Source organism: Bos indicus x Bos taurus, chromosome 4 (genome assembly GCF_003369695.1).
Source record: "Bos indicus x Bos taurus breed Angus x Brahman F1 hybrid chromosome 4, Bos_hybrid_MaternalHap_v2.0, whole genome shotgun sequence".
NCBI lineage: Eukaryota > Metazoa > Chordata > Mammalia > Artiodactyla > Bovidae > Bos > Bos indicus x Bos taurus.
In genome coordinates this window covers 69,199,857-69,227,070 of record NC_040079.1, presented here as the reverse complement: position 1 = coordinate 69,227,070, position 27,214 = coordinate 69,199,857, and the positions used below count along the sequence as shown (strand labels likewise).

General features: G+C 41.1%; 1 protein-coding gene across 3 annotated transcripts in view; it reads left to right on the top strand.

The window, feature by feature from the left end:
• Positions 1-3,134: 3,134 nt before the first annotated feature.
• The window catches only part of CTTNBP2 (cortactin binding protein 2), a 169,370-nt gene continuing 145,290 nt past the window's right edge, over positions 3,135-27,214 (top strand). The window contains exons 1-2 of one of the 3 annotated variants that reach the window (XM_027539615.1): positions 3,135-3,366; positions 16,510-16,617. Coding sequence is in view for 1 of the 3 variants with exons in the window: in XM_027539614.1 (XP_027395415.1) it covers positions 3,286-3,366; positions 16,510-16,617 (189 nt within the window). In the remaining 2 variants the exon portion in view is untranslated. The remainder of the gene's footprint in view (positions 3,367-16,509; positions 16,618-27,214) is intronic. The other 2 variants (XR_003510776.1, XM_027539614.1) reach the window with 2 other exon arrangements.

Below are 27,214 nucleotides of genomic sequence, written 5' to 3'. Positions count from 1 at the left end.
ATTGACTGAAATTAAGAATTTTCTTATTCTAACAGGGAACCAGTTTTGATACATGTGTAAGTTCTTTCATCTTTTCACGTGGAAGGAAGCACACACTGCATCATTATGTATAAGACTCTGGGGTTTTGGTTTAGTGGGTTGGAGGATGTGGCCAGTGAGGTCAAGGTCATGGTTTAATCAGAAAACCACTTGGTTCCCCAAGCAAAGTCTGCATTTCTAGCTGCAGAAACCCATTTCCTTAGTTTTAAAAGAGAATTCTGAAGAGTGTGCTATGGCTCAGCACAAATACGTTTATTCCAGGATTCAGAAAATAATAATTCAGAAAATAATTCTGAATTCATTTGTCAGTGGATCATCCCTTTTGCTCAAAGGAGAAGACAATGTAACCAATAGTTTTCTCTGTTTGTAAAATATTCAATATCTCTCCTTCCATTTTAATGCTAAAAGAAATTTACTAGTTAGAAATCATTATTCATTTTGTTATATATATTCATTGCTTTTCTTCCTGCTTATACTTTCGCCCCTTCTTTTTTCATTTTCCAGAAATGTTCATTCAAACCCTAGGATGTCTTCTTTTTTTTTTTTTTTTTAGTTGGGGGAAAAATTGTTTTGCAATGTTGTGTTGGTTTCTGCAGTACATTTTTTAGCTGTTTAATGAAGCTTCAAAAGATTTAATTTCTAAAGCCATTAAGTCAGTACCCTTTCAGATCTGTTTTAGTTTGACTCTAATTGAGCTTGTCTTTGTGCAAAGAGAAGTATTTCTGAAAGAGTTAATTTGCAATCTCAACAGAGGCTAATTTAGGAGAGAAGTTAATCCATCAAATGTCCTCCTGGTGGAGAAGCAACCCCAGCCAGGTGACTAGTGAGGGAGTTAACTCCTGGTGTGCTACTTCTGTGCACTAGGTTGGGACATTCCTTCAACCCTTAGCAGTGTGCAGTGGCAGGTTTAAGGTAGAGACAAAAATGCTGTTTTTCTTCCCAGGTCTTGAATTTTGGCAGTTAGAAAATGCCCTGTGACTTCTTTTTCTTTCTTTCTTCCTTTCCTACTTGTTTATTTTTCATTAAAAACAAAAAATGAGAGAGGAAAGAAAACACTCAGGGATTGATTTCTTTGTGATGTGATAGTTTTAATTTTATTTAGACTAATAGAAGCTATTTATTCCCAATGATGATTTTTTTAAGTTGAGCTTCATGTATAAAATAAATGAGATTTGCTTCCCAGAAATATTGTCATGTCATATTTCTAGTTCTTAACTCCCAAGTGAAGTTTACTCTTATTTTTTCAGAAGTGAGTTGGTTAATTTCTTGGGTAGTAATTCAATTTCAGTATCAAGTATCAGTATCAAGAAAATATATTACCTTATGGTGTGAAAATGCATTTTGAAAAGAACAAGGAATGCTTTTGGTTCCAGCTTAAAATTTTTACTATCAGCTCAGCATCTACGTTTTACCATCAAATGCTTTTCTTTTATCTAATAAGGAGTCTAGTTATTTTAGTATTGAGCAATTTCAAAGAAAATATTTGATAAAAGAAAGTGGTATAATGAATAAGGATGAAAACCATGCAGATAAGAGAGGGAGGAACTACCAGAGAGAAATCAAAAGAAAATAAATGAACATTTCTGCTTAAAGGACATGCTGGAAGTGATTTCTAAACCTGTGACGCTTAACCCAGGATTCCAGGTGAAAGTTCTTTATGGATGTAGCACTCTTCTGGAAGGGAACTTTTTACAGTTTATCAATTATCCCCTTTAAGGACCTTTGCAGAAAAGATTTTCTCTGTCCTGTTTTGCCTTATATTTAGATCCAATTTGGAAAGTGAAGCAATTAAAGTGCTTTCATTTAGGAGGCCGCCATTTAAAAAAAATGAACTCTGATCTGTAATCCTCAAACTAGATATTCATCTTCCAGAATTTCAAGTCCAGGATTTGGTTGTGATTTGCTTTTCCTTCTTTGAAACGTAGCTTGAATGCCTCCATTTGATTTTGTGCTTTCAACACATTTTTAGGATCTGGAGATTTGGGAAAGCCTACACCATATGGTCTTGATAAGGTGATAGATTTTCACATCCGAGGAATTGGCAGGAAAGGGTAGCAATCGAAACCGATGTGGGGAGGGAAAATGAAGAGTTTGGGCCTAACTCACACATGAAATACCTTCTGAGACTTTATAATTCCCTAAAATCACTTTTTAGGCAAGCTTTTGCTTTGTCTCGTTCTTGTCCGGTGTGTGTGTCCTCACTTCGTTGTTGTCAGTCTCTAAGTCGTGTCTGACTCTTCTGTGGTCTCATAGACTGTAACCTGCCAGGCTCCTGGGTCCATCGGATTTTCCAGGCAAGAATACTGGAGCAGGTGGCCATTTCCTTCTCCAGGGGATCCTCCCAATGCAGGGATCCAACCCGCCTCTCCTGTGGCTCCATTGGCAGGCAGATTCTTTACCACTGAGCCACTTGGGAAGCCCTACGTGTCCCCACTACATGGGGATAATTCTTTTAAATTCTCTTAAGAGTAGAGAGCTGTCTTTTACAAGCAATGACACAACATTTCTTCGTTAGCCTGCTTTCACCTTTTTGGAAAGAGATTGTATAGATAGGTACAGTTGAGGGGCCCGGTAACGCAATAAACGGTAGTAGCAGACATTCTGATGGGGAATTTGATGGTTTTGGAGAATGAGAATCAAACAAAGGCAGGCATATAAACCAAACGGGTAAAAACGTCCTGGCGGCAGTGTTGGGGGAAAAAAAATTTTTTTTAAGAAAAAATGAAAAGGGTGCCTTATGCGATTTCTAGACGTGGGCTTGGGGGAACTGAAGAGAAGGACCTTACTTGCTCTAATAGAGAATTCGGATTCCGGAGGCCGGACATTTAATCTGTGTGTCTTTGCACCGCCACTTTCGTGGGGCCGTGTCAGGAGAATCAGCTCCTGGGCTCTTTCTTTTCCTTCACCTCGCCCTGTGGCTTTAATTCTCCTATTTGCGCTCAGGGCCTTAAGCCGGCCTGGGCATGTGCCCAGTTCTCGTACCTCGACGAGCGGGCGGATGGCTGCCGGCCCGGCGCTGGGCGCACGGCGGGGCGGGGACCGGGCGGCGCGCCGGCGCGCAGCGGGTTAAGGCGGCGGGGGCGGCGGCTAGGGGCGGAGGGAGCGCGGCGGCGGCGGCGGCGGCTGCGGCCCGGCTGCGAGCGCCCGCGTCCCCGGCCCGCCGCGGGTTAAGCGCCGCCCGCGCCGGGAGGGCTGAACCTGGAGCCGCCGCTCCGAGCTCGCCTTCGGATCCGCTAGACCAGGAAGATGGCGACGGACGGCGCGAGCTGCGAGCCCGACTTCTCCCGCGCCGCGGAGGACGCGGCCGGGGCCCCGGCGGAGGCGGCGGTAATCGAGGTCCCAGGGTGGGCATGAGATGCCGGGCTGGGCGCCCCCCGGGGCGCTCTGCACGCCCGGGCGCTTCCCGGTGCCCTCTCCTCGGAGTGCCCCCTCCAAGGGGTCGCCTCATCCCCGGAGGCCGGGACGAGGCGGTCGCCTGGTCTGGGGATCTCGTTTGTCTTCTGCGCGCCTCGCGGGTAGCAACCCCGGTCCGCCCGGTTCTCCGGGCTCCATGCGTGCGTCCTGTGCGGCCCCTGCACGCACCCCCTCTGCCGCGGTCGGGTTTGCCCAGGGGCGCGGGCAGGGGTGTGTTTCCTGGCGAACTTGACCCCCTATTGTTCGCCTCTGGCTGCTCGCGTGGTTGTGGACGCGTGTCTCGGGGGTGCCTGGCATCCCTCTACGGACCCGGAAAGCTGCGTGGGGGCGGTGGGTCGGCGCCGATCCGGTGTCGGGATGCCCATTGTGTGTGTGTGTATGTGTGTTGTGTGTGTGTGTGTGTTGTGTGTTTCCGTGCCTGAGGCCCCTTGGGAGCGGCCCCATGCCCAGCTGTGGGCGCTGCTGCCGCTGAGCGCGGGCGCTTGGGTCCTAGCTGCCTGCTGCCCCATCACTTGGTGATGATTGGGGTTGAGGCGGGCGAGATGTCCTCGTTCTTCCCAAGACCCCGGCGGGTTTGAGGCGCAGCACCTGGTATCAACACATTGTTCTTCGCTGGGATCTAGAAGCCAAATGAGCTTCCATCTATTGCTGGTCCCTCCTTTCACCCCCAGAATACCCAGTGCACAGAGGCTCAACGGTTAGTTTCCAGCCCCTACCTTGGGGGAAGGCCAGTCGCACAATACCTGCGTGAAAATGTTTTGGGGGTTTGGGAAACAGCTCGGGAGGAGCTGCAAGGATCTGCAAAGAAAGGCAGCTCTGGGAGCGCCTTCCAACCTTGGCGGGATCCCATGAGCCAAGCGTGGACGCCCTGGCGTTTTTCCCACCTGTGACCTGACCAGTGTCGGTGAAGGAGTAGCAGAGGGCATGGCTAGGTGTGAACATCCAGGGCTGCTTTAACTTCCTATCCCTCTGTTTGGAGATATGGCTTTCTGGAGAGGTGAAGGAGAGATGTGGAGGAAAGCTACTTGGCCATGTGAAGAGCTGAGCCTGGGAAGGAAAAGAGAAACAGGGAGAGAAGGAAACACTGAGGCGGAGGGCTGCTGTTTTCCACTTGTGAAACTGGCAAGTTTTGATTTGAAACTTTTAGGGAAATTGATGGCTCATTCTTTACGTAGAAAATGTCGTAAGATTTCATATGAAACCTACCTACCTGTGATGCAGGAAATCAGTTCCCCTGTGTAAGGTACTAACTATAAAGAAGCTAGCTATTAAGACAAACCTCTGAGAAGTTGAAATGATTGGGTACCTTCATCCCCAAGAGATGGTAAGGGGAGGGGAGTGAGGGAAAAGAAAGAGGTGTGTTTTCTTGTTTCCCAGAAAGGTTGAATTTGTTTGCTTAATTGACTTAAAATGGGTTTCTTTCTATACACTCAGTATTTTAATCATCAAATAATTAAACAAAAACAGCTGAGTTATGGTCCGTAGCTTCCTACTACCAAATAGTAGCTACCAAATCATCTTATTTGGTAAAATTACAAACAGAGCTTTAGACACAAGCAGATTTTTGTGTTAGGAAGGTCAATGTTCCCTTTCTGCTGTTTAAATTTTCAGGAGTCTGGTATTTTAACTGCTTAGAGGTAGAGGTTTGATCATTTCATCCTGGTGGATTAGAATAGCCATGAAAAACCTGTGAAAGTGAAACTCCTTTTTTATTTCCGTAGACTCCTATAGGGTTCTGAGGAGATGCAATAAGAATTCTTAATCTAATATTTTAAAAATGTTTGGTATTTAGTGAAATTTTAATGATGGCTTCATAGGTGGTAAACTGGACATTTATCTTTGAAGTAACGTACAATCTGCGTATAGCTGCCTCTTGATCTATAGACTGACTTTTTAATTAAAGAAAAGCTAGATTAAAGAATATTTGTCATTATAATTGCCTCTAGTCTAATGATTAAAACTTAAAGGCATGATTATGCATTTTAGGTTTATGGCAACTGAGGACTTAATTATTTTAGTGGGTAATTTCTTTTTTGAGTTTTTGAAATTTATTTCAAGTCAGTTTATATATTATGCATTTTACATGTATATTTGGCAGTAATGAGCCAACAGAGACCCAAAGCGGTAGGCTATTTTTGAAAGTGAATGTTTTCATTAAGTTTTGACTATTTAGATTGTTGCTTAGAGACAAGTTTAATTTATAGTTTTCAGCTTAATATGATTTTCAGTGGAGTGTTTTAAATTTAGTTGTGGTCCTTGTTCTTAGCTGTTTAAATCCTGAAAGCATCCGAAGTATAAGGCTAAGGTAACAACTACATTTTTCAGTAGGATCATATTAATAGTGTTTGCTATGAACCATGCTGGAGACCTGGATTATTTTCAGTGTCTTAGCCAAATGTGATGTCTCTTCGACTATATTGCTATTCTACTTTGAAACTAACTCCTAATGGATAAAGCAGCATGGAAGACAGAAATCTTCCTGCCTTTAATTGTCACCGAAGAATTTAAGAGTAAAAGGAAAACACAAATCTTTTTAGAGCTATGTTTGGGAACTGGACCAACATTCTTGTTCTTCTAGGCTTTTCTGGAGCAGTTAATATACAAAATTTTGTTGTCATGGTGATAGTGACAAAAAAAAAAAAACTTGAACAATGATTTTGTTAAGAATGCACAATAGTGATGTTAAACAAATTAACAGCTAGCACCTTGAAAATTGTGTTCCCAGGTGACAGTATTGAATATAAACCCAATAGAAAGAACTTTTAAAAGCCAATTTTGCTAAGCTTTCTTTAAAAATTATAGTTATGTGGCAGCTATAGAGTTTTGAGAATCTCAAGGTAATTAAGGTAATGAATTTTCTGGATTTAACACACATTACCAAACACATACAGAGGTGGAGATATTGTAACATCTTTGCTGTTCTAAAGTGAAACATTGCAGTGGTAGAAACTCACAGGCACCAGGGAATCAAATCAAAGACCATGGGGTCATGAGAGGCACAAAAAAAAAAACTGCAGCAACAACCTGGGGAAAGAGTCACAGGGAGGATTCCTGGTGGAAAGCTCTGGAAGCATTCCACAGAAGGATGGAGGACTTGGACAGGAAGACTGCAGGTAGCAGTGTGAAATTATGACTGGTTTCCAGGATTCCTTGAGAGGAGACTTGGGACAAAGATGAGCATAGAGGTTTCAGTTTCAACTATGTGCTTTAGAAAAACCACTTAGAAGTTGGGAAAAATGTACGAAAATATTCCCCAAGTAAGAATATACATGATTTTATCAGGGTGCTGCTTTGTTTCTTCTTGAAAAGGTTGTATATTTCTATTTGCATCTGTTTTTTGGACTTCATTAGTGTTGTTTTCCTCATTGTTCTATTTCTCACAGGAGTAACGTAGTTGAGAGAAAAATATTTGTCCTCTTCTATGATTGAATCCATGCCTAGATTCCCACTTGGTCTTATCCTCTTGTGCTTCACATAACTTTATGAAGTGAGAAATGTTTCACAGGCTTAGTACTTAGCCGTGTACAGGTATCTGCTGTTGATCATATGGACAGCAAGGCTCTCACTGGGATAGAGCAGCCTCCTTCCTCAAGAAAGAGCAGTGTGGATTTTGTTTGTGAAAGCAGAGGTTTCTTAGTACAGTTTCAGGCACATGGTAGATTGTTGTTGTTCAGTCACTCAGTTTTGTCTCTTTGCAACCCTATGGATTGAAGCACATCAGCCTTCTCTGTCCTTCACGGTCTCCCGGAGTTTGCTTATACGCATGTCCATTGAGTCGGTGATGCCATCCAACCATCTCATCCTCTGCCATCCCCTTCTCATCCTGCCTTCAATCTTTCCCAGCATCAGTGTCTTTTCCAATGAGTTGGCTCTTAGCATCAGGTGGCCAAAGTATTAGAATTTCAGCATCAGTCCTTCCAATGAATGAATATTCAGGGTTGAGAATCTCAAGGTAATTTAGGTAACAGATTTTCTGGATTTAACTTCAGGAGTAACTGGTTTGATCTCCCTGCTGCCCAGGGGATCCTCAAGAGTCTTCTCCAGTACCACAGTTTGAAAGCATCAATTCTTCAGCACTCAGCATTCTTTATGGTCCAACTCTCATATCCGTACATGACTACGTGGCACATGATAGATATTCCACCAATATTTATTGAATAAAGAAAGTGAACATTCATCAAGAGCCTGGGCCATAATCCTTAATGTTGATGGGCTAACTAGAAATTTTACTTCATGTGTTACAAGATTGTAATGAAGCTGTTGGCCTGTGATTTGTAGTAATTATAGATGTTATCGAGCTCTTCTTGTTTCTTCTTCTTCTGATTCTTGTGGTTGTTGGTTTTCATTTTATATTGTTCCCTTCTAAGCTGCTTTTCTCAATGATATTTCAGCTGCTTTACATTTTTTTTAATTAAATTTCCAACATGGTTAGTTTTCCCTTTAGATTTTCCCTCATCAGAACAATGATTGAGGCTAGGGATGTGGTGGTGGAGGGATGAAACTGCACCCCTCCCATCCTGAATTCTTCTAATAATAGAGTCAAGGCCAAATCACCCACTAGGGTGTGTGGAGAGGGAGGATGGTTGAGAAGGGGTCAAGAGAGGTGCTGGAAAGCTTGGAAACAGGAAGAGGGAGTAGAAGGAAAGATTGGGCAGGAAGGACATTTGGAATTGTCTGCAGATGTCCACAAGTGTGGGACTAGAATTCAAATTTGAACGTGCCCAGGAAGGATGGTGCCAGTTTCTCTCCCTCCTTCCCCTGCATACTTTACCACCTAAGCACATCTGAGCATTGCTTTAGAAGGTGGCTTTTCTTTGAATACACTTGGTTGTATTCTCTGTTGGAGCTCCTTTGCAGGACTTATATTATATGGAAAAGGAAACTTGTCTTTGACAATTAGGTAAAGAAATGGAGAACAGGTACAAGAGAGACGATGATGATGACATTGATAGCAGAGGATTTTTAAAATTTTACTTTGTTAAAATAACTTGCTCAAGAATAACAGCATCATATTATTAATGCTGTGCACAGTGTGGTCCCATCCATGTATAAATCTTGATTTTAGAAAAAAAAAATGGGGCTTCCTTGGTGACACTAGTGGTAAAGAACCCACCTGCCAATGCAGGAGGAAAAAAATTGTTCTCTTGAAATAAATTGTTAATAAATAACCAAATACGTTGAACGTGAATGTAAAATGTTGTTACAGTAAGTGCAGTGGAGCGAAGTTAACATTGCTACGTGGAATGGATACTTGTTTGCAAATGATTTGATCCTGACATTTTTATATTTCATTGAAAGGGCAACAAGGTGATGCCAAAGGCCTGAGTTCTTCTACAGAAGGGCTTTGTAACTGTAAGACAGTTCATTTAGTTGTCCATGTCTTAGCTCTTCACTTGAAAATCAGTGTGCTGATATTTGCCACCTACAGATAATCGAAGTGATAGTCTTCCATGCATTCTAAGCTTCTTAAAGGACAGTTCCTGGATCTGGGTGCCAGCTCACATGTGAAAATGACCCATGTCCCATGTGAGGTATTGTTAATATTGGAAAAAAATGAGCTACGATGAAAGTAGATGTTTGTTTTATCTGAGATGTGGTCCTTCTTTTCCAGAGTTAAAGTGGAGGTTAGAGGAATTGTGAAAGAGGGAGAAGGGAAGGGAGGTAACTGGCCTTAATTATGAAATGCTGCCACCCCTGGCTGAGCCATATTTGTGCTTTTCATTCCCCTTTTCTCCTTCTTAAAATTAATTACATCCTTTACCAGGTTTCCTTCCTGACAGTCAGTCTGTTTACTTGTTGGTTTTACTTCCTTCTAATACATGGAGTTGCTTGTCTTGCATGGCAGACCCCCGGCGGCATGGTTGACTTGAGGTGCATGGCCATGGAGAGCTGAGCCCAAGTTCTCAGCATGTGGCTTTAAAGGCACATGCCAAGTTGCCCTACTTTAGGTTACTGTAAATGATTTTTGAAAAATGAATGAAAATGACCTATCAGTTACTTAGTTGCCCCTAGAGTGGGCCATCACGCTGTGTCTTAGTAAGATTGGTGTATCTGTTAACTTGCCATTTTACATGCTTTGTGTTTTTATACTGAGCAAAAGAGGCATTTTCATACCAAAAGTGAGAGGCATGTATGTTAGGTAAAATCATTCAAAGATGGAATTGCTCTTGCTGTCCTGACGCATCTAGTAGAGGTGAGAAGATGGAGAGTTAATATGGATAAGTAAGTATAAACCAGTGAAGACACACAGGAAGCAGGGCATAATTACTTGTCAGTAAACTAACAGAACAGACTTTTAAGACTGACTTGAGAGTGAGAGACTTCTGAGTCTGAAAAGACCTAGGGAAGGAAGATTCGAGCTATGTCCTGAAGAAAATGGGATTCAGATAAATTAGAGGAGAAAGGAGAACTAGAAAGAACAAGATCAGAAGTGTGCAACTCTGGTCAGGAATACTCTTACCAGAAAGAAACCAGAAGGAATAATCTCAAAGCAAGACATAACTGCAGAGATACAGTTTTAGACCCTGAACACATGTACTTTTCATCATAAAAATCTTTATAATTGGCTACACATTTTAAAAAGAGTTTAAATATTCTTTGTACCTGGATTTAATTTTTCCATGTTAATGATAGTTTTCACATTTTGATTTTTCTCCTTGAAGTCTCAATATGAGTTTCATTGCTTTCCTCTTCTTTACAACCTTTTACATTCATTCCCAAAGCATAAATCTTGCTTACACAAAAAGTTCTAGATGCATTATTAATTATTAGTGAAAGTGAAGGTCACTCAATCGTGCCTGACTCTTTGCAAACCCATGAACTATAGAGTCCATGGAATTCTCCAGGCCAGAATACTGGAGTGGGTAGTCTTTCCCTCCTCCAGGGGATCTTCCCAACTCAGGGATCGAACCCCGGTCTCCGGCATTGCAGGCAGATTCTTTACCAGCTGAGCCACAAGGGAAGCTCACTATTAAACTGGGAGGAAAACATATTTCTGTACCTTCTAAGCAAAGAGGTAAAAATCAATTTTTCTTCAAATATTTCTCAAAGGCTTCAGGGAATGACCTAAATTTCCACAGCCCAATAATCCAGTTACTCTGATGGTATGTGAAATGAGGACATTTTGGGGGCTGGAAGAGATTTCAGAGATCATTTAGTACAGCTTTCTCATTTTACTGCTGAGAAACCTGAGATCCAAAGAGATGAGGTAACGTTCTTTCAATCCATCTGCTTTCTCAGACACCCCCCTTCCTCCCTTGTAAATTCATTGATCAAATGTAGGCACAACCCACTAGATTTGAAATGGAGATGCTCTTGGTATCTGAGAAGAGCTAGAGTGCCTGTCTGCCTTTGTGTCTGGTCACTAGATTATCACCATAGCTGATGCATATGGGCAAAGATCTGAGGGGTACTTCTGCCACTGCGGCTCATAATCATAACTTCTAAAGGCTCTTTTTGTACCTATCAATGTGCTGACCCCATTAATTCCTAAAGGGTCTTCTGGCCCTTTTGTGGCTCAGTGGGTTGAGAATCTGCCTGCAATGCAAGAGACACAGGGGATGTGGATTCCATCCCCATCCCTGGGTTGGGAAGATCCCCTGGAGAAGGGAATGGCAACCCACTCCAGTATTTTTGCCTGGAGACTCCCCATGGACAGAGGAGCCTGGAGAGTTATAGTCCAGTGGGTCGTAAAGAGTAGGACACGACTGAATGACCAAGTTTGAATTTCCTGTGTAAACAGAGTATTTAAGATTTGTTCTTTCAGGAAGAGTGTGGGAAGAGTGGTAGTGGAGGAAACTGGGTATTGGCCAGTGTTCAGTTCTGGCAATTTAAGATGACAGCTCAGCCAGCTTCTATTTTCATGTTTCTCCTTTTTCCTTTTTCTTTGGAAGCTTGTAGGAGAATATTCAGGAGAATGCTGTCCTACACCTGCCCCAGATAAATTAAAGTGTTGCAGACTTTTGTGTTGAACAGTAAGAGTTTGAGGTTGTGCCTGCTTTTCCACGTATATATGTCCCAAAGAAATCTTTCTATCTGATGACCAGACTCAGGATTAGTTTAGGCTGCCTGTGCTGCATTTTCTAAACTAGATGTTAAGAAGTGCTTTTCCTCGAGTCCTTTTTCTGGCAAACATCAAACATGGTAGGCAGGAGAGTGGCCTGTGGAGTTGAAATCTACCAGATTTTTTTCTTCCTTTTCTGTCTGAGTGCCTTGCCGTCATTAAAAAAAAAAAAAAATGAGATTTGAATTTTTCCCTGTTAATTAGGAAAAGCTATTGCAGACTTCCCTGGTGGCTCAGACGGTAAAACGTCTGTCTACAATGCGGGAGACCCAGGTTCAGTCCCTGGGTTGGGAAGATCCCCTGGAGAAGGAAATGGCAATCCACTCCAGTACTATTGCCTGGACAGAGGAGCCTGGTAGGCTACAGCCCACAGGGTTGAAAAGAGTCGGACACAACTGAGCGACTTCACTTCACTATTGCAGTGGTAATAAAGTTTAGTCTCTGAACATGTCTGCTCTGGTTTTTGGGCGACAAGGGCATGGGTGTCATATTTGCTTAGGGACCTTTATGTAGATCCTGATTGTTTTTTATGTGAGTGTGGCATTTAGATCTATCCTGTCTTGTATCTTCTTTTGAAAATTAGGTTTTCAAGTTAGTCTTTTCAAATATTACATGATTTATCACAAAAAAAAAAAATAGTAAAGAGGATGAGAGGAAACTTTTGTAGGTGATAGATTTGTTTATGGCATAGATTCTGGTGAAGGTTTCATGGGTGTTTACTTACCTTCAAACTCATCAAATTGTATATATTAAATATGTACAGCATTTTTTGTGTCAGTCATACCTCAAAGCAGTTTAAAGTACAATTTAAAATGATCATTTTACTCTTAAACCAAGAGACTTTAATAACTGCTTTTTCTGTATCTAAGTACTTTTGTACTATAAATGTGTCAGAGCAGATAAATGACACTTTGTATGAGATAGTAATAGAGTTTTTAATGAGTTTTTTTTGTTCTGGGCTTTATTTTTCTAAAAATACCAAAATTCTTTGAATCTGTTTGTGAAATACCTAAGACCTATAACATAATTTCATATACTTTCTTTTCCTCTTAGCCAGTTTAGGAGGTGAAAACATCAAGTATTGGAGAATGACCATTTGGAAATATGCTTATAGTATCTTTATTGTTGAAGGTCACAAATTAGAAGTGCCTTCAGTTTGGAAGCAAGGGTGAGAGGTAGAGGACAGAGAAGCAGGCAGATAGATGCACTAGGCTTAAAACAATGCATCTCTTAATACATTAAGACAGACTTTTTTTTAATATTCTCTGTAACAATTTATTGTTTAGCAAGAATCCTTGTAACATTGTTTCTTTAATGACTTTTCCTTTTTATCGATGGTAATACATTAAAAAGAATAGACATGTTGGTTGCAGGTCACATGTTGCAGTGTTGATGATGATGGAACCAGGGCAAGCTCTTCTGACTCTAATGTGAATCAAATCGTGGCAAAGTCTTTCATAATTTATTAGTTTTTAAAGTGGAGTGCTTTGCTTATGAAGCTTCGGGGAAACAAGGACAATAAAATATACAATTAATTAAAATCTGTAGAACCACTGGCAGCATTAATAAAACATTACCATCTAAAGCACATAAGAATTGCAGCTTGCTTTCCCATCTCAGTGGGAAAAACCAGGATAAACGAGTCTGTCTCTCATCATAGTCAATAAACTGAGTTTATTGGACTTGGGCTGGTAGATTTTCAAAGAAATAGGCTCATAGCCAATATCCCACTCCTCCCTTTTAAAACATCTGGGAGCTCTCAACTTTAATAATAATAACAATCACCTGCCTTTACTTCATTGATGCATTCTTTTTTTAAATTGAAGTTTAGTTAATTTCTACTGTACAGCAAAGTGATTCTATTATACATATATATACACACATACACACAAACGTGTGTGTTAGCCACTCAGTCGTGTTCAACTCCTTGCAACCCCATGGACTGTAGCTTGCCAGGCTCCTCTGTCCATGGGGATTCTCCAGGTTGCCATTCCCTCCTCCAGGGGATCTTCCTGCCTGACCCAGGGATTGAACCCAGGTCTTCTGCATTGCAGGCAAATTCTTTACCATCCGAGTCACCAGGGAAGCCTATATGTAGGCATCTTGTATACATATGTATACAGTATTGAATATAGTTCTCTCTGCTATACAGTAGGACCTTGTTGTTTATCTGTTCCATATGTAATAGTTTACATCTGCTAATCCCACACTCCCACTCCACCTTTCCCCGAGCCCATTCTCTCTTGGCAGCCTCAAAGTCTGTTTTGTAAGCCTGTGAATCTGTTGCTGTTTTGTAGGTAGGTTCATTCGTGTCATATTTCAGATTCCACGTATAAGTCATCTCATATGGTGTTTGTCTTTCTCTTAGTATGACTGACTTCACTTAGTATAATAATCTGGTTGCATCCATGTTGCTGCAGATGGTATTATTTCATTCTGTTCTATGGCTGAGTAGTATTCCATTGTATACATATGCGCCACGTCTTCTTTATCCGTTCACCTGTCGATGGACATTTAGGTTGCTTCTGTGTCTTAGCTACTGTGAATAGTGCTGCTGTGAGTGTGGGCGTGCATGTCATTGATACGCTGCTGTTTAATCTTCACCAGAACTTTGTGGGATAGATGTTGGGATTTCTGTTACACCGATGAGAAAACAGACTCAGATAAGTTACAGAATGCTTCTCCAAATGTAGTCCATGGACCAAAACCACCAACAGTAGCAGGAGCACATAGAAAGGCAAATTCACAGCCCCATCTCAGACTTTCTGAATCACACGTCAAGGATGAAGCCCAGCGGCCTGTGTTAACAAAGTCTCCAGGTGATTCTTTTGCTTGAATTTTGAGAATAACTGGGTTATAAAGCTTAAGTGACGCCACTAAGTAATGGGAGCAGAATTTGAGCTCTCATATATTGGATTTTATTTTTCACAATGAACATCTCTAAGTTAATCTTCCAAGCAGAGGTCACCCAGAACTACCCATCCTGTAGGCTTGCTACAGGTTTTCCTTTCTCTTTTTCCCACCTTAGCCCCTACCTTTCCAAATAACTGCTTTGTTGAATGTATGTGCAAAAAGAAACAATTTTAAGGGTACAATCCTTTAAAAATCTTATTCAGAGAACCAGTTAGCTCTGGTCTCTGTTCCCCTTCATACCATTATGTCCTCCCAGAAGGTTCTTTTGCAACTGAGAAGTGACCAATTCACCTGGTCATACCTGTTTGGAAGTCCCTGGAGTCATTTATAGGCTTTGCTGTGTTTACTTGTTTGTCATCACAATGATAGTATGGTGTCAGATACACAGTTGCTAAACTAGTTCTCATTGGCTTATTGATAGAATAGCACTGTTTTCGTCTCTAGAATGTTGGCACCATGCTGGCAAAGGATTCAGACAAGTCATAGTTCTTGGTTGCAGTTTTGCCATTTCCTGGCTTTCTGATCTGGGTACATTATCTGACTCCTGAGTTGCGGTTTTCTAATTTGAAAAATAGAGGGGATGATAGAGATCTAACAGGTTAAATCTGTTTCTTCAGGAGTTCTTTGGATGGTGACTGGGTTTGTCAAATGAGTCGTGACGGGAAGGAGGAGTGGGCTGCATGTTTGGAGGGCGCTGGGGCTGTGGACTCACCCAGGCCCAGAGGGCAGCATGCTAACCCGCCCTCTCTCAGCTTCGTCTGTGAGATGGCTGTCAGGAGACCTGCTTGTAAACGCTGTTGTGAGGAAAGAGGGCAGAGTTGGCAACAAAAGAATGGAAAGCCGTGGTGTGTCAGTGGGATGCAGTCATCAAGGAGGAACGGTAGAGAAGGGCACAGGGCTGCATGGGCAGTGGGTAAGGATTGTGACCCCCAGGGCCATGGTGCCATCACCTCCTGGGATAACTGATCTCAGCCTCGGCTCCCTATCAGGCTGACCTTACGGAATGCAGGAAGTCAAAAGCATTGTGGAAGAAAGCATATAGCGGGGCCTTCAGAAACACCTAACCAGCAGCCCAGATGACTCCATGAGGTGGCAGGCCTGGCCTCTTAAAGTCATATTGCCTGCATGCAGGAGTGTGTGTGTGTGTGTGTGTGTGTGTGTGAGAGAGAGAGAGAGAGAGAGAGAGAACGAACATGTGTGGTTGTGGGGGTAGCAAAGAGCATGTTCCTTCTAAAGGGGCAGCTGCTACTTGACTCTCTGACTTTTTCCCCTGTGGGAATGTGAATCTGAGGTTACCCGGTCATCTGAGTTTGGAGAAGCCAGTGATCTGGATTTTTTGGTGACATCTTGAGATTTTCTTAGTGCTGACTGGAGAAAACAAAAGGCTTTGTGGCCCAAGTAACACACATCTGTGGGCCAGATTTGGCTGTAGGCTGCTAGCTGGTGGCCTCTGCAGCAGAGTGTTCTATAAACATGACCTGTTATTATTGGATGTTCTGGAATTTATAATAACCTCCCAGGAGCCTTTATGTTGGGGCCCTTCTAGGAATATAGTCATGCTTTCTTTGCTACCCTCGTAACTTCTCCCCAACACAGACTGGGCCTGTTTTGATATAGACTCCAGAGACTTTAAATTTCTGTGGTATAATTTGAAGAGATCCTGAAGCCAGGTGGGCAGTCAGGCTGGGAAAATAGATCTCATTAGTGGAGAGACGTGGAATATTGTCTGTGTGGTTTTTACCTCTCCTCATAAAAAGTGAAAGTGTTAGTCACTCAATCATAGCCCACCAGGCTCCTCTGTCCATGGAATTCTCCAGGCAAGAATATTGGAGTGGGTAGCCATTCCTTTTTCCAGGGGATCTTCCTGACTCAGGGCTTAAATCCAGCTTTTCCTACATTGCAGGCAAATTCTTTACTGTCTGAGCTGCCAGGGAAACCCCTTCTTGTAGAAGGTCAGAACCTACGTTGTCTGCTGCTGAATGGGTCCCCAGTGTCCCCTGGGTTTGTTGAGCCATTGGGATAAATGTGATCCATTGCATACCTTTCTGAATCTTTTTCATTTTTTAAAATTTGTGTTACAGAAAAAAGAGTTTGATGTGGATACCCTCAGTAAATCAGAGCTTCGGATGCTCCTCAGTGTGATGGAAGGGGAGCTGGAGGCCAGAGACCTCGTCATCGAGGCCCTGCGGGTAAGAACCTTCTAGGGCTGAGTCCCATTTCTATGTCACTTTCTTTTCTCAGATGGCCAATGGCAAAACTGCTGCTGCTTAATTTTTGAGTCATGTAGCTTTAAAATGTTACATCAGGTTAAAATGTGCCCCTGCTTCCGAATACCAGCCCATAACCTTGATAACCCCTAACAAACCCTCAGGTCGGATGGACGTTGAAAGAGAGAATGATTCTAAACTCTGATTTGAGGAACTTGAGAATTAAAACTCTGTAGCTTCTGAAATTGTTTTATATTTCCCATATTTCTTTGATTAAAGACATAAGTTCTCGGGAAATTTGTAGCTTGGTATCCTACATGTATGTGAGGCCAGTGAGGAAAAATTAAGTGAATCATTTATAAAAGAAATTGCTGGTAGTAGAGGGTTTTTTCTTCCTATATAAGCTGTAAATGATTTCTTATTTTCAGAAACTCTTGAGTTAAAAACTAAATCTTTATATATACATATGTATCTTTAAATTGTTTTATTACTTTTTTCATCTGATCTTATAGTAATTTTTAATTTTTCATAATTTGCAAAGAATTATCTTCCAGTATGTTAGAATACCTCAACAAAGTTTTGTTTTCTTTAAAAAAATGTTTTTAAACTTTCTTGATGTAGAATTTTCTAATTGGTTACCCCCAAGATTAGGTTTATAAGCCAAACTTGAGGGTTTTTTTTTTTTCTGTTTTATATTTAATACTTTGTATGTAAGCAGGTGTTTCCTGATTCTTGGTCATTTAATCAAGAGGGATATATTTATTATACAGGAAGTATGGATGTATTTTTTTCACCAGGAGATAGTTCCTTAAACTTTGTCTTAGGGAGTTTAACATGTGAAACTTTGTGGAATGTATCAGCAGTGTTCCCCATGTGGGTGCTAATATAGTGGGGAAAGAGGTAAGAGAGGTGAATGGTTAGACGTGATGGAGATGGGGCATGTGCTGAGAATCCAGTTGTGTGGGGAAAGGGGCAGTAGTTCCTGAAGTAATGACTTAAGTCATTTTCACAGCCTGGAAATTGCTTTTCTGGGGATAATAATGATTCTTCAATCTGATGACAAAAAATGATGGTCTCAGAAAAAAATGGATTGTGGTTATAGCAACTTCATGCCAGTGATGAGTTGAGGGTGTTGAATTTTGAATGATAAGATTTGCTAAGTAAACCTGTGCACAGTTCGGTAGTGAGAGGTTTCCATCCTGTTCCACATTTGGAACATTTGCATTGTTTTGTTGTTCAGTTGCTAAGTCACATCCAACTCTTTGTAACCCTGTAGACTGCAGCATGTCAGGCTTACCTGTCCTTCACCATCTCCCAGGGTTTGCTCAAACTCATGTTCATTGAGTCAGTGATGCAATGCAGCCATCTCATCCTATGTCATCCCCTTCTCCTTCTGCCTTCAATCTTTCCCAGCATCAGGGTCTTTTCCAGTGAGTCAGCTCTTTGCATCAGGTGGCCAAAGGATTAGAGCTTCAGCATCAGCCCTTCCAGTGACTATTCAGGGTTGATTTCATTTAGGATTGACTGGGTTGATCTCCTTGCAGCCCAAGGGACTCTCAGGAGTCTTGCATTGTTTGCCAGTGTGTATTTTCTTGAATGAACTTTGTGGGAGAAATGCTAAGGCAGTTCATCACTCAAGGATATGACTTTCAGCCCAAGGAGAGAATAAGGAACAGTCACCTGTAAGACCAGTTGTGCAGCTTCTTGAGACTAAAGGGATATGAACGCTTCAGTTCTCCCTTAGATACTTCTCTGTCCCTCTCTCATGCTCAGTCTCTCAATCGTGTCTGACTCTTCTACGACCCCATGGATGGTAGCCCACTAGGCTCCTCTGTCCATGGGATTTCCTAGGCAAGAATACTGGAGTGGGTTGCTATTTCCTCCTCCATGGGATATTCTTGACCCAGGGATTTGAATGTGTGTTCCCTGCATTGCAAGCAGGTTCTTTACTACTGAGCCAACGGGGAAGCCCCCTGTCCCTCTCTGTTTACCTGTAAAAGTCATCGGCACCGAGGCATTTCCCTCTGCTTCCACCCATGTTGGAGTGTTTAGTGGCATTTGTGTTTTTATGTGTCACCTTAGCAACCACATGTATTTATCTTTTTAACTTAATTGCAATACTTTCAAACTTATGCAGAGGTAAAGGCTTGTTAATGATCAGGGTTTGCCAAACTGTAAGTTTTTCATAGAATCAAAGAGTGCTGGAGCTGCAAGGAGCCTTAGATGGTATTCTAGGTCAGGGTTTGCATATCTATCAGACCCAGTTTCTCGTTTTTCATGAAATACTTTGTGTTCCCCTTTTACTACGTTGCAATGAAATGTATGCTAAATTGTGTACATAAGTAGGCTATGTTAAAAATAGCCAATACATTGCCCTAATTGTGATATAAAGTGACAGGAAAGTAATTTATAATAAAATATTATTCATTTCCATATATAACTGCTGCATGACTATATTGGAAGACAAGATAAATTAGGTAGGTATTCCCACCTATTCTCATGACATTGCCATGAATGCAGTCATTGCAGAAGAATCCTGATCCAGGCTTGCCATGTCATTGACTGGGACACAGGGAACAGATTTGCCATGGGTAAAGTGATTTCTCTGAAATAGTGAATGACTCTTGGTAAAGTTCCAAACGAAAGCACACATTTACATGGGAGATGACCATGAATAATTTAGTGTTCATTGATGTAAGTGAAAGTGGAGAGTGAAAAAGTTGGCTTAAAGCTCAACATTCAGAAAACGAAGATCATGGCATCCGATCCCACCACTTCATGGGAAATAGATGGGGAAACAGTGGAAACAGTGTCAGACTTTATTTTTCTGGGCTCCAAAATCACTACAGATGGTGACTACAGCCATGAAATTAAAAGACGCTTACTCTTTGGAAGGAAAGTTATGACCAACCTAGATAGCATATTCAAAAGCAGATACATTACTTTGCCAACAAAGGTTCATCTAGTCAAGGCTGTGGTTTTTCCTGTGGTCATGTATGGATGTGAGAGTTGGACTGTGAAGAAGGCTGAGCGCTGAAGAATTGATACTTTTGAACTGTGGTGTTGGAGAAGACTCTTGAGAGTCCCTTGGACTGCAAGGAGATCCAACCAGTCCATTCTGAAGGAGATCAGCCCTGGGATTTCTTTGGAAGGACTGATGCTAAAGCTGAAACTCCAGTACTTTGGCCACCTCACGCGAAGAGTTGATTCATTGGAAAAGACCCTGATGCTGGGAGGGATTGGGGGCAGGAGGAGAAGGGGACGACAGAGGATGAGATGGCTGGATGGCATCACTGTCTCGATGGACGTGAGTCTCAGTGAACTTTGGGAGTTGGTGATGGACAGGGAGGCCTGGTGTGCTGCGATTCATGGGGTCGCGAAGAGTCGGACACGACTGAGTGACTGATCTGATCTGATCTGAAAGCTGAATTAAAACAGCTTGTTTATGTGTGGAAAGAAGATCCTCTGTGGGCTCAGAGAGTCATCCTGAAGGTCCTAGTGAAAGGAGTGAGCGGAGGGAAAATTGTGGGGGACTTGGGACAGCTCCTGGATATGTGGCAGGCCCCAGCCCTGCTTCCTAAGTGCCACTCACTGCGACACTGTTTTCACCCGTTTCAAGAATGCCTCCTCGGGTACTAGCCTGTAGAGCACCACCAGTCTCTCTTATACATAGACAAAAAGGAAGTCCAAAGAAATTGTGACTTACTTCAGGTTGAAAACGTGGCATGCTTAAACTTGGTGTGTTTGGAAATTCTTGAGGTTTTTTTGGTCACTTTTTAAAATTGGGAATCGTGATTGATTTGTGTAGATGATTGAATTTCTAGGAGTAGGTAATAATGTTGTTTTCACATACCTGTTGTAGACTCACTCTGGTGATTTACTGATTGGCTGTTCCCTTGGGGACATTTGTTAGAGCTGGTGAAACTAGTGAAATATTTACTTGGGTCCAGATGTGTCCTTTAGTTGCCTTTTCTTTTAATAGCGGAGTATAAGTTAGTGACTGGCTAATGCCCCAGAAAGAAACTGGGAAGGAGAGAGAAAGTGAAACTTTCATTTTGTAAGAAATTTATTCCTAAATAAAAAGTCAGAATCTACTCAGTAAGTATTCAGTTGGGAGAAATACATTTTGTTTAAAGATAAAGTCAAAAGTAATTTCTCTGAGAATAGTGAAGATTTTTGAATTAATATATAAATTGTGATTTTTTTTTAAGGTAGATGTTGCCTAATTTGTACTCTAAACTTTAAGATTTAGAAATGATTCTGTTGTGAGGCATTAAAATTCTTTAGAATTTAACAAATGTTAAAAAGGTATTTCAGACCAAACTGTGTTATTTTACTTTTTTAATCATGTTATCTTGATGGCTCTGGATAAGTTATGATCAAGTTAGATATGGCAAGATATGGTCAAGTTATAAGATATAGTCAAGTTACCATAAACGTTGCATAAATCATTGAATTAATTGCCTTAGCCTTGTTAGGACAATCCGTAAATACATTTTTGGGAGAAAGATGTTAGGAAATTGCAGTATATATTTGATACTTTTACTGTTTTCATATGTTTAAGGTAAAAATATTTTTCAATAAGCTTATGGCCTTATTACATGTAATATTCAACACATTAATTTTTATTGGGGGAAATTATATTTTAAAAAGCAATATTAATGGAAAATCTGAATTGCATAAAGCTGCTTAACTGAAATGTTATAATTTCATCATATAAGAAATACTTTGTTTCTCAATGATTTCCCTCTCATTCACATAAAGTAGAAATAAATCATTGAATAAGTATCAGATCAGATCAGTCACTCAGTCGTGTCTGACTCTTCGCGACCCCATGAATCACAGCACACCAGGCCTCCCTGTCCATCACCAACTCCTGGAATTCACTGAGACTCATGTCCATCGAGACAGTGAGGCCATCCAGCCATCTCATCCTCTGTTGTCCCCTTCTCCTCCTGCCCCCAATCCCTCCCAGCATCAGAGTCTTTTCCAGTGAATCAACTCTTCGCATGAGGTGGCCAAAGTACTGGAGTTTCAGCTTTAGCATCATTCCTTCCAAAGAAATCCCAGGGCTGATCTCCTTCAGAATGGACTGGTTGGATTTCCTTGCAGTCCAAGGGACTCTCAAGAGTCTTCTCCAGCACCACAGTTCAAAAGTATCAATTCTTCTGTGCTCAGCCTTCTTCACAGTCCAACTCTCACATCCATACATGACCACAGGAAAAACCACAGCCTTGACTAGATGGGCCTTTGTTGGCAAAGTAATGCATCTGCTTTTGAATATGCTATCTAGGTTGGTCATAACTTTCCTTCCAAGGAGTAAGCGTCTTTTAATTTCATGGCTGTAGTCACCATCTGTAGTGATTTTAGAGCCCAGAAAAATAAAGTCTGACACTGTTTCCACTGTTTCCCCAAGTATATTCAGTATCAAATCAAGTCTAAAGGAAAATACTTTGAATTTTAATAAAGAAGGGTGCTCAGAGAGAAGCATTTGCATTTTCTGAAAACCAAGATAGACACAGAACCTTTTGAATAAAATATAATTGAATATTCAAATTTGAATCTACAACTTAGTCCATAAATCATTGTTTCAATGCTCAGTGTTTAGTTTGTGAAATCTTCTATCCCTCACTTCATTTTCCCTGTTGCTACTGGTATTTTTACCAGCATCTTAAGTCAAAGGGGAGACAAACACAGGGAGAAGAAAATGATGCAATTACAAAATTTGAAGAGTGAAAATTGTCTTGTGTGTGTGTTAGCCAGTGTCATTAGCATGTATGTGTTAGTTGCTCAGTGGTGTCCAGCCCTTTGTGATCCCATGGACTATGTCTAGCCAGGCTCCTCTGTCCATAGAATTCTCCAGGCAAGAATACTGGAGTGGGTTGCCATTCCCTCCTCCAGGGGATCTTCCCAACCCAGGGATCGAACCTGGGTCTCCTGCATTGCAGGCAGATCTTTACCGTCTGAGCCACCAGAGAAGTATGTTTATGTAAATATCATATCATTGAAACAATGAATTCCTTGGGCAGGAACCACCAGATTTGCCTATTTTTTCCACGTAGATTGGATAAAAGAATTAGCACTATTAACAGACAGAGCAGTTCTTCCTCTTAATCTATAGTCACTATAGAGTAACCACATCATCCAGATTTTCAGATATTACTTGCACTGAAACTTTAAAAATTAGCCAGTTTAACATTTCCCTGGATAGAAAGCATTTGTAGCCCTTAGATCATAGTGGATATCAGATTATAGAATTGACTTGTGCAGGCTGCTGCCACGAAGGGACCTAAAGTATAATTGATTAAGTAAGTGGTTCATTTCTCACCTACAATTCTGCAGATGAATGATTTCTGCTGGAGAGACAGCTTTATGCCAGGGAGTCTTCAACCACTCAGGTGATTTCTAGCTTACTGCTCTTCTTAGGGCATTAGCTTCCTCTGTATGGTTGAAACTTGGGCAGTGCCACCTCTGCATCCCAACCTATGGCAAGGGGTGGGGGCAAGAGAGGAAATGAACAAACAGATTCCTCTAAGCAGTGCACACACATGCATTAGTGAGAACTTTTGTAGACACAGGTAGCTGCATAGGAAACTGGAAAATGGCACTGGCTGGCTACTTGCTAGTGCTAGGGAGGAAGGGAGGAGGTTAGATGGCCTCTAACTACCCAATACAGGCTTCCCATGTGGTTCAGTGGCAAAGAATCCACCTGCCAATACAGTAGACATGGGTTCAATCCCTGGGTCAGGAAGATCCCCTGGAAGAGGGCATGGCAACCCACCCCAGTATTCTTGCTGGGAAAATCCCAAGGACAGAGGAGCCTGGTTGGGCTGTAGTCTGTAGAGTTGCAAAGAGTCAGGCAGACTGAGCACAGGACAACAACCCAATACAGAGCATTATCTTGATTTAATGTTATCATATACAGTGTCCTGGGGTACAGTACAAGAAGATCCTTCTTTTTCTACTTCCCTCTGTAAATATTTGTTGAGTGCCTACTTTGTATAAGTGTGAACCGAGTATCAGTGGAGCTTCATTACATACCAAGATTGTGTTCATTTAGAGAATTCTTATATCTGGAGTTTATATAGTTCTGAGTAGTGTCATTTTGGCCTGAGTTATACTTTTCTCGGACTGTGACTCAGTATGTATTTTGTCTAGAAAATATCCCTTTTTGAAAACCTGGTCTTTCCATTGAGTTCAAAACTCAATTAAAAAGCAGTTGTAATGGTTTTGCTCTAAAGCATTTTTTCCACCTCAGCATAATTGACATTTGGGACCAGGTGATGGGGATGGGGGTTGCAGGGAGGAAGCTGTCTTCTGCCCTCTAGGATGCTCCGTAGCCTCCCTGGCCTCTGTCTGCTCACCAGATGCCAGCAGCACCTCCCTAGTGTGACAGACAAGAAGGTCTCCAAGTCACCCCTCCTTGGGAAACACTGCTGTAAACTAAAACTGGTTAAGGAAATGCCACTTTCAAAACTGTATTTGCTAAAATAAATGTAAGAACTTTAATGATTCAGATATATTTTGTTATGATACAGGGATTTTCCTGGGAGAGATTTTTTTCTCAAAGCTAAATATTAATCTGAAAATGTCCATTTTAACAAATCTCATGACTCTCAAAACACACCAGATAGCATTATAGTTTCTTAGGCAGAACTTAAATGTTTTATTTTTAAAATTCAAAAACCATAATGGCCATCTGGTTCAGTGCTGGGATCTTTACATAGAACAAAGTCAGTCTTTTTAAATAAAATGAAAGCGTTAAATAGAATAATGTTGCCACTCCTTTTGAAAGCAGCTACGCGTATACTACCGAGTATTGTGAGGATTGTCCTCAAATGACACGTCTGCGAAATAATGATAAAAGAACAACATTCTGGTTTCAGCTAAGTAAAACATACAGCCTTTTGTATTTCAGAATTCTCCTGTGGTTGCAGGCAATTGATTGACCAAAATGTACCCTTTTTGTGCTGTTTATTTTAATTAACCAGTGAGTTTGCTGAGCAGAGCTGAATTCATGAGACATGAATTGTTTCCTTCCCTGTCTGTGGAGATAACGCCTTTTCTTCTATGTTTAGAAAAAGGAAGCGAGTTGACCAGATGTGTTCTTTTCTGCAAGCAAATGAATTTTCATAATATGTAATAGCTGATGATTTTTAAGTAGCATTGTATTTGGTTTAGTAGGGCAAACAAGAAATACCAATTTTGATTCTTCTGAGAGACTTTACTTTCCCTGATGACCAGTTACTATTAGTGAAAGGAAAAAAAAATAGAAGACTACGAGGCAAAATACTGCTTTTTTTATACTAGGGGTAGGAGATGAGATACAAACTATTAGGTATAAAATAAGCTCTAAGGATAGATTGTACAACATGACAGGGAATATATCATTATTTTATGATGACTATAAATGGAGTATAACCTTAAGAAATTGTGAATCACTGTATTATATACTTGCAACTTACAGAATATTTTACAGCAACTGTACATCAAAAAAATTATATGAGTGGAATCATATGAAAAAAAAAAGAAGGTAAAGATGCCATGAAAGCAGTGTTTTATCACTACCATTTAATAAGTAACTGAAGTCACTCAAGTAACATTTTCTTGCTGATTATTAATAAATGAGCAGGATATTGTGAGAACAAGCTAAAGAGGAAGTTTCCTAGCTCAGTAATGTACCATCTGATCCACACTGTGTGCAGGATAGACTCAAGGTTACAAATGGTATGAAACCAAGAGTGTGTTTTTCTACACTTCGAAGATTATCACAATGTGTGGAACTATCAGTTGAATTAACAGTTCGTTTTTAGAACTAGCTCCTTGAAATCTGAAAATGAAGGGTCTTCCCTGGAGGCAGTCTGATAACGTTTCGGCCATCTCATCTTAACCCTCAGTGGCTAAACTACAAGTCGTGGATTCTTGTGGGAATTTACTTTGCCACATGCATGACTAATTCTGTCTTGATTGTAAGAAGAAAAAAACAAGGGTCTAAAACAGTACTCAAAATTTTGCCTCCTTCTCTTTGATTGTGGTTATTTGGGGAAGAAAAATGAAGAGGTTTCAGGTTTTGTCATTCAGTTTTCTGAGTTAAAAAATAAATTGTTGTTGAACAAATAAGGAAAGGCTGTATCCCATATTTCTAGTGTACTTGGACAGGGTGGGGGAAGATGAGGAGATCCAGCATCCATTCCTTCAACAGATGTTTATTGTCTTCAGACATGTCCTGGGCTTCCAGGGTGGTGGACAAAGGGATATGATTTCTTTTTCATGAATCTTATTTTTTTTTTTAATTTTTTATTGGAGTACAGTTGCTTTCTTCCTCAAGGATCTTAGGGTCTAGTGAGAGAGATTGACATTAAACCAATGAACACAGTATCTAAGTACAAATTATGATTATGAAAGAAAGGAAAGACTATTAGAGAGGTGAAGGGTCAGAAAAGGCTTCTCTGAAGAAGTGACAGTCCCTGAGACTTGGAGAGATATTGAGAGTCCAGTTGGAAGAAGAGTGTTCAGGCAAAGGGAGCCCTTTGGAGAGGAAGGAGACTGACAGGTGATGGGAGCTTCAGGAGCTCAGAGAGCAGGAGAGAATGGCACAAGGTCAGATGCAGATCGAGGCTGAGGCCAGACCATGCTGGAGGGTGAGGGTCATAGAAAGACTGGATTTCATCCTGGGTCAAGTAGTCAGCTGTTGGTTTGTTTAAGCTTGAGAATGCCAGTGAATTGATGTGCTATGAAAGGCATCTTTTTGGCAAATTCAGCATTATTGTGCATTCTATTTTTCCATACATTTTAATTTATTAAATGTAAATATTTTCAGCTTGTCACCATTTTCAAGGGAAAAAATGACAAAGAACACCCTAACTGCTGGGCAGACAAAAGTCTGCAGGAGAGCCATAGGAAAGGCAGACTGTCAGAGCGGTTGTCTAAGAAATGTGAACACCTCAGATGCTGACAATTATTGCCCTTTAAGAGGGCATGGAAAATGTGCTTCCTCATTAACTTTGTCACTTAGCAATGAACAGTGTTTTTCTTCAAACCGTTAAGATGAGCTGATTACAGTTTTTAGTTAAGGGCTTGTGCACCTAAAATAAGATTGATAAGGTAAATTCCCCACTTGAAATTTTTTGAAAGGCAAAATTCTGTCTTCACTTGCATTTTTTCCAATCCAGTTCCCCTCCATTCATGAATTTTGCTAAAAGACCTCTTTCATAGCATAAGAGTCCTATAAATTTCTGAAGACCTGTTATAAAATCAAATTCCTTTTCAACTTTTTCACATAGGGTTGGGTAAAATAGCAAAAGATTGCTTCACATGTACTAAAGGTGACCTGGCAAGAATGTAAAATACATTTCAACATGGTCAGAATTTGTTCTGCTCTAGGACATCTATGTTGGCCTGTTTTAAGTGGACCATTACAGGGCTTATGCTCACATAATTATCCCTTACAAAAATAAAATGCTAGAGCTGAAAAGCCCTCCAGCAGCCCAGAACCCTTTTCGTGACATTCTTCCATGGAAAACAGACCATGAACAGTCCTCTCTCAGTGTAGGCACTGCACTAGGCACCTTACTTAAAG